The sequence below is a fragment of the Kryptolebias marmoratus genome, linkage group LG3 (genome assembly GCF_001649575.2).
Source record: "Kryptolebias marmoratus isolate JLee-2015 linkage group LG3, ASM164957v2, whole genome shotgun sequence".
Taxonomy (NCBI): domain Eukaryota; kingdom Metazoa; phylum Chordata; class Actinopteri; order Cyprinodontiformes; family Rivulidae; genus Kryptolebias; species Kryptolebias marmoratus.
Window position 1 is genome coordinate 12,236,955 of NC_051432.1, and position 8,217 is coordinate 12,245,171.

Consider the following 8,217-nt stretch of genomic DNA (forward strand, 5'->3'; position numbering starts at 1 on the left):
CCATATCTTGTAAATACATTTATTCAGCCCCATTAGACTATGTTAATCCAACTAAAGTAAATTAATCTGAAAAAGTAGGCCATATAACAATAAAGAAAAAAATCCCCCTTGCTGTGGGCTTTTGTTTATTAACCTCAAAATCCACTCTTCTGTTAGTGGGTCCAAGCTGCACAGTGATACGGTGGTTTCCCAAATTGCCCGAGAGTCTGAAGATTTCCGGTTGGAAACTTGGCCGGGGTTTTAGAAGTGAAATGTTTGCACGTTCTCCCAGCGTTTGCTTAAGTTTTCTCTGGCCTCCTCCAACAGCTGGAAAACATGCACCCCTTCACGGTGCATGTTCCTATTGTTTTCAATGGGAACATTTTTAGACCAGAACCTAAATTTGCAATTTGTTTTCACAGAGAGTAAAGAAGGTGTCAACTAAGCACAGATATTGTACCTTAATAACAGAAAAATACAAATATACCTATTTAGGACCAATCATGTCGCTTGATTTCTGAGAGATGTGTGCAACATAATTTGATTTAGTGTAAGCCTGTAGTAAAAATCAGTCAATTATAGCCATTACCTAAAAAGGTCTTCTATAGATTGCACTAACTAATTTAGAGTTTTGCTTTTTTTACTCTCAAAAGGTTCTGTTTGAGTGAAACATAGACAACTTACACATAAGCTTTGCCAGCTGTTAGATGACAATGAACAAGATATTTGCTCAATGAGCGGCTGACACCAACTGTGTGTGATAGATTCCTGACTGACAGTCAATATTTTGATTTCCACAACACCCCATATTCACAACGAACACTCAAGCTCAGATTCAGATGTTTGCATGCCTTCTGCGGGCAACTTTGGGATTTTGTGCATCTGTCTAATAAGACCTCACCAAGTGACATTTGCATCTTTGACTTGGCACAGCATCATCTCTTGACGCCGACGCAGTTTACATACATTCAAATGAGGTATTGGGCTTGCATTTAAAGCAAGCATTTTATTTCCATACCCAATATATATAGCAATATTTAACATCTGCTATAAATCCCTGTATTAATGTGGTAACAGTGTTTTAAGGAATGTTTTATATTAATCTTGTTTTATCAGTGTCTTCCTTCTAAAATCTGAACCACTGACAGAAGATACAGAAGTGCATTTTTTTCTTTTGAGGAAAGCCTTTTGTTTACTCTTAAATTGCTGTCTCTGAAGGCGTGTTAACTTGTTTTATATTTCATTCCCTTTCACTTTGCTCCCATCTCTTTCCTTTGATACATAAACATTAGGGACACAGGGATGCTTTTTGAGTGTGCTGGCTGCTGTGAGTGGGGCATTAGAAGAGTTTGGAAAAACACTAAACTCTCAGTGAATTACATGTGAATGGCTAAAACACTGCTGTGAAAATTCATACTCAGCGGCCGCAATACTTATCTAAGATGGCTCACGCAGGACAATCCAAAATCTATCCAGCATTTTCACAACTCAACCCCCCCCTTTAATAGCAATGGCAGCCTTCAATCTGCAACACATCACTTAAAATGCATAATGATGAAGTTCGCTTCAAAGCTGGATGAAGCAGGAAAAAATGTAAATTAGGACAAAAATATGTATTTAATCATATTTTTGGGCTGTGTTTGAGAAGGAAAGATGTTTTTTCCCCCCCTCTTAGGTTTCAAGTCCAAGCTGACTGGACAGCAGCTGTTCAGGAAGATAAATATCTGCTCGGGAAAAGCCTGAGAATCTGCTGACAGGGTCTGCTGTAATGTGACCAGAGAGAGGAATGGGACACAAGCATGCTGCATACGGCATGCAACCATACGGTTTCAGACATTTCAGAAAATATCTGGCATTGTCAACCATTACGGAAAAAGGTTTTGGTGTTTCAGAATTTCCTACAGCTAATTCTTCATGCAAGATGTTTCTTAAGAAAAGTTATTTTGTTCTCTGTTAACCTTTACATGGATTACATTTATCACTTGCCTAAATGATAATGTTTTGCGGAGTGCAAAGGATCCTATAAGAACAATAAAACTGGTTCTGTTTGGTGCCTTCTGCAATTTTTTTTTTTTAGTTTTTCTCAGGCTACTGCGAGAGTGAGTTGAACACAGCACACATCTGTCTTAATATTTTGTGAAGAGGTGAGACGCTCATCCAGTCAACCATAGATCAATGCCACCACTCATACAAATAAGCCTCGGCTGAATGAAAAAGATTACAGCAATCACTTCGACACACAACAAATTGGTCTGACAGCAGCGCTGGTGAGCGCTCGGGATGAATTCAGAAGTGAAAGGTGAATTTGGGATGGGCAACAACAGGAAAACAAAAGGCAAAAGGCCCGTATGGCAGATCGACATCAACAAACTTTTCTAAAACAAACAAACAAAAAAAAAAAGGAAGCATTAACTATTCTCATTCTTTGTTTGACTTTAGTTTGGTTTGAACAGATATTTGCTATATTCGTAACAAGGTGCAAATAGCACCAGCAGCAGCAAGCTGTAGCACTTCTGGCGCGGGCCTGTAGCAGATCCAACAGGAATTTCATTATATTTCTGTCGGACTAACTGTGTGATGTAAAACTGACAGAAATGCAATGGTTGACAACAAAGTAGTTTTAAAACAGCAATTTATTTTGGTCCTGGCTTCACTCTGACTGGTTTCTCCAAACTGAGGCCTTTCAGAAATCTCTTTAAATCAGATAAAGTATTATTGTTCATAACCTAGCCACAAAACCACACTTGAATGAATCTGATCTATTGTAAGCAGATATAGTGTTTTGTATAAGGCTGAATGTTAATACCAAGAACCAAGTCTTTTTTGTAATAAATAATGAAACTTACAAGAAGAAAAAGACGTCCAAATGAACCTAGAACACTGACAGAAATTTGAGTTTACTCAGCTGAATTACTTGGGTTTTAACTCTAACCCATTCTACAAAAACAAAAACCTGTGCCACTGTGGAGGTAACACTCACCAGGTGTGTTTTGGGCATATCCTGGTAGTCAGACGAGAAGTATGTTGCCGTTCTCCCAAAGCCAGTGTCAGCCGAGGCCTTCGGTGGCTGCGCGTGCTGTCGATACGTAGCACTCTTCGGAGTCCAGCAGAAGAGGTTGATGGATTCACGGACGCAGCGTTCGATGTCAATTTCTGCACAAAAATACAAAATAAAATTAAAATTAAAATTAAGAATGAATTACAGAAATGCTGATGAAACATCTGTTGTTCATGTGCCACATTCTGCAGTATTTTCAAAAGCAAGTAAGAAACTTGAGACAAATCAAAAGCAAGAATATTTATTCACTTCTGTAAATTCCTCAACTGCCTTGTAATATTAAGAATGGAAAAATTAAAAAAATGAATTCCCTCTCTTAACTCAAGGATAAAACTTGAGGATATACAGTCCAGAGTAGAGGGTTTAATTGCAGAAGTGGGCAGTCCGGCCTTGGCATTTTGCTGCCATTATTAGCCTAAAGTAGTCATCCAGCAGCGCCAGCAGCTCTTTAAGGTAATAACTGCCTGTCGTTTAGCAGCCGTCTCTAACATGAACTCTTTTATTATAAGTTATAAATACATTTTCAGAATAAAGCGATACTGTTTTTTCTTGTTGTTGTTGTTAAATTCCTACAGCTCTTCTCAGCCTTCTCTGCTTCCTGTGCTGAGAATAGAGAGGATTAGGGAAAAGGGACTCGCTGGATTAGCCGAGGATTTGGGTAAATTAGGAATCCTTTCTTTCTTACGATCTTTCACACTGACAATTTGCTTTTTCACAGCCAGCAACCAAGTCTGGTTAATGAGCGCCTCTCGGCGTGACCTGCACCTGGTCCAGGATCAGGATCAAAAGATATATGGAAGATTTATCATTCCTCTCCCATTTTGCGCCATCACAGTGTCAAGGTTAGTGCAGGGGGGATTCAGTTCTCTAGGGATATGACCCGACACACTCAGTTACAAGGTCCATTCTGGTGAAAAACACACCGGTGGTCTGGTATTCCTCATCGACAGGCCGGCAGAAGTTCAAGGAAACACATTTGCCCTCCCTAGAGCCATGAATGCTGCATGCAATCAGTCTTGCTAAAAGAGACAGAAACGAGGAAGAGGAGATTGATGGCAGCTTTAACAATCTCCGTGCTCAGTTGGGCCTTCCGAGACAGCCGATTCTGTTAACAACCAAGTTCTTCTCTGTTTTTTCTGTCTCACACATGATAATTTTGTAGTATTTACATATAAAAGCTGAGCGTGGGCTGTGACTCGTGACAAGGAATAGTAGAAAAAGCAGAATTATTTAAATGCAGCTCAGCTCCACAGAGAACATGTGGTAGATGGTTGTTTGAGCCGGACAATGACTCAACACATCAAAGCTCACAGTCGAATAAGGCAGAGAGGCTAGTTTAAGATTCAATAATGGCCTTACAAAAAGCCTGTTTATATCCTGGTCCTGCTTGTTAATGTGTATAAGAGTTCAGTATGTGCCAAGAAACCAACTAATTTAAATAAATTCTGCCCAGAGTGGTCTAAAAACATACTTCTGGAACCGTCTGCACAATGTGGTTTAGATATATATTTTTGTAATCTTCCATATAGTATTGAGTTTTGGTATTTATTTACTTAGGTTTTATTCATTCATTAAGTGTGTATTGCTGCTTTTCCATCATTATTACCTACTGCCATGAAAGGTGGTCAATAATGTAATTGTGTGTGTGTGTGGGTGTGTGTGTGTGTCTGTTTATATATTTCATGAACCACAAGACAGGTTTTAATGAAACTCTCAGAAAGTTATTACTAGATGTACACCTACAACTGATTATCTTTTGGAGTCAGCCAAATGGAAGATGGCTGCCACAGAAAAATGACTATAATTCCGTCAACTTTACAGATATTGAGATAAAATTTGAATGACTATCAGCTACTACCACACTAATTACATACTCAGAGCTCTAACAGATTACTCAAGATCACTGTTTAAAACAATGCAGTGAGCAACAGACACAAAGAATGTTAGCCCTTTCATTTTACAGTAAGAAATTAAACATAGGTGACATAAAGTGAGTGTGTCATGGTATCTGGTTCTAATCAGTCACATTTACTGATGTTGAAAAATGTGACAGGATTTAGCAGTCGCACCTGTCCATATCTACTATACATTAACTGGGATAATAATAGCTTCTGCAAAACAAATATGTTCATCATATTAGCTGTGAAAAGAAAGAAAAGGGCCCAAAAAGGCTGTCTCAGAAATTCAAGTCATCCACAGGATTTGTTAGGTTTTCAAAAAAAACTTAATCTCTTTTTAGTTCAGGTTGAATGCTTTTAAACTTTACTGAAAACAGAAGAAAGACGTCTATCTATAAGAAATGTGTTTTTTGGTGACTTTTATTAGAAGAATAGAAGCTGTTGCGGCCAAAAGGTTTGGATGAATAGGACACACCAAGAACATTAAAGACAAAGGCAGCAAAATTTGAATGTTCTCCAAACAAAAGAAGGGTTTACTGAACACACAATATCAGATAGTTCATTAAATTGCTAACACCACATAATGGAACTATTGACTTACTGTGAAAATCTTCATTTAATCTTCTAGTAAAACTAATAAACACATTCCTAACATCAGGTTGGGGACGTGTTCTCAGGTGAAAATACGAGCTTTTACAGCTCTGATCCAAAGATAATTTGTTCTTTTCTTAAAACAACACCAGTGAGCCAGCCACTTGAAGTGCTCCTGTAGCGTCACAAACAGTTTCAGCAACTTATGGCTGGTTTCCTTAAAACTAAACATTTATAACTCGAGTTCATCAGTTATGTCCCCATTGTGTCTCATTGATTCAGATACTAATGTACCATGAAGGCGACTGCAGCCGCGTTATCAATAAACACGCAGTTCCTGTCTGCCAGAGAGCCACTCCAGTCCACTGTGGATCAATAAAACCACCGAATATGGAAGAAGTATAGATTACACTGGGCCACAAGTAATGGAAATCACAAAAGAAGATTAATTGCCAACAAATAGCAACTTGTGATCTCCTGCCCGCTCCAAGGTGAACTGTAGCCTATTTTATCTACTTTAAATCTTTGTCTTTCTTGATTGTCTGAAAACTTAAGATTTTTTTTCTTTTTTAATAAGAACAAACTCTGTTTGTATTACAAAGGGGAGTAGCCTTATACGGCATACCATTCAACAGTACACTGTAAAAATGGATTCAACTGCCACAGATAATTTGCGCCGTCAAACGTATTTATCACTTTCTTTTAATTTGGACGTCTCCTCTTCATTGCTTCATTGGAATCTTTAACTATAGAATTGGGCGTTATGTGTAATGAACTTGTCACTGAGAATTACTGTCACTGCCTCCTTTTTCTTCCTCTGTTGTGGTTAGCAGGAGGAGTGCATGAATGTGTGTGAATCCTTGAGGAGTCACTGTACTGGAATATTATACTTGAATCTGACGGCAGACAGGAATAAGCTGTGGGGACGGTTTTAAAAATTTCATTCCTGTATTGACTTAACAAAGACTTGGAATCTTTTATTTATTTATTTTTAAACCATCAAGTTCTTTTAATTTTTTTTTTGTGTGTGTGTGTGTGTGTGGGGGGGGGGGGGGGGAGGAGGGGTTATTACAAACAAAATGCGTGACAAAAAAAATCTCAAAATTCCTTTTTTTTTTACATATTGAACCTATTATACATCTGTAGTTATAGCAAATTATACTTATAGAGGCAATATTGTGCCTTTTTAAACCACTGACATTTATTAACAGACCCGACCGTAACAAGGAAGGCTGGCTGCAGTACAAGTTTAAGTTCATGTAGATAATTATGACATTTTAATGATTAAAAAATAAAAATACACATCTCAGGTTTTCTTTTTCATGTGTTGACTTAATTTGATTCACGTAGTTCTTACCTTGTTGATGTACATCCAAATAATAATTTTTATTACCTTTAGTTGTAATTAGTTATTTGATGCCTGAAGTAGGAAAGCTTCAGCTTCACATCCCTATAGTGAACAGACTCTAGCACCAAAAAATTTACAATACAGCTGGAGCTGTAAACCAAAGATTTTGACATCCATTTTTAACATCCAAAGTACGTGGAGACGCTTCGACTATCTTATTGATGGTGTTTGATGTTGTGTTTTAAATCATAATTCTCAGTGAAAGCTTGTCTTCAGATCTCTCGGTGACAACTGATATTACTGATTAAGCCTGATATGCATGTAAAGTGACTGAACTTTACATTGACTGAAATCAAACAAACTAATGCTTAACATAAGACTACAAGTGTTAGTGAGAATAATTGTTTAGTGGCGTAATAATAGCAATCAGGATTTGTTGCATTTATCATCCATCTACAACTGATATCCAAATGCAGAACTCCATTTGGATATCAGTTGTAGAATCGACTGTGGCCTCTTGAATCAGTTAACTTTAACTGATTCAAGAGGCCACTACAGCAAAGAAATCTAAGCAAACACAAAAATGCCGATAACTTAGTCAATTTTAAAGATATTGAACTAAAATTTGGTGTAGTCAAAGCATCCTCAACACAAACTTTAAGTGCAAAACATTGTTTTCACTTAAAACCTTAGCATTACATGTGGGAGTCTGTTTATGTGTTAGCAAAATGTTTCAAAAACAACAGAACAGGTTAAATGAAATCATTTGATAAACATTTCCAACTGATAAACTTTTGGAGTCAGCCCAATTATTTTAGATGTCTGACACAGCTAATCAACCTTAGCCAACACAAAAATGGCTATATCTCAAGGATTTTTTATAGATATTGAGCTAAAGTTGGGTGTGGTCGTAGCGGACAGTCATTGAAAACACATACTCTGACTGCAAACATATCATGAAAGATCACAAGAGAATTGTGCATAACGTTACTTTCGAGGTTTGACCAACAATGACTACAACTTCATTATTTTTCATCATAGTCTAAAACTTGCGCAATGCGCAATCCTTCAAGAAATGCCTAGCCTTTAATTATCTAAAGATTTCAAATAGTAGTTTTGTGTCTTATCAACACTTTGTTTTTGCAAAGCAGAAGTATCAGTAGGTTTTATTCCTTTACCACAAAATTTATTGATTGCCATTCAGGGACGTGCGGTCAGGGGAGGCAGGTGAGGCAGAGCCTCCCCTGTCATCATGACAAGAAAAAAAAAAATCATAACATAAAATGAATATTAATATTTGTCCACTGATCTTTATGTATGAGTAATTTTCGAACATTTTTATG

At 37.4% G+C, this 8,217-nt stretch overlaps 1 protein-coding gene across 2 annotated transcripts in view; it reads right to left on the reverse strand.

Annotated features, from left to right (window-relative positions):
• The window catches only part of tbck (TBC1 domain containing kinase), a 44,047-nt gene that overhangs the window by 14,933 nt on the left and 20,897 nt on the right, over positions 1–8,217 (reverse strand). For both annotated transcript variants that reach the window (XM_017408787.3, XM_017408796.3), the window contains exon 23: positions 2,960–3,132. In XM_017408787.3, the coding sequence (XP_017264276.1) occupies positions 2,960–3,132 (173 nt within the window). The remainder of the gene's footprint in view (positions 1–2,959; positions 3,133–8,217) is intronic.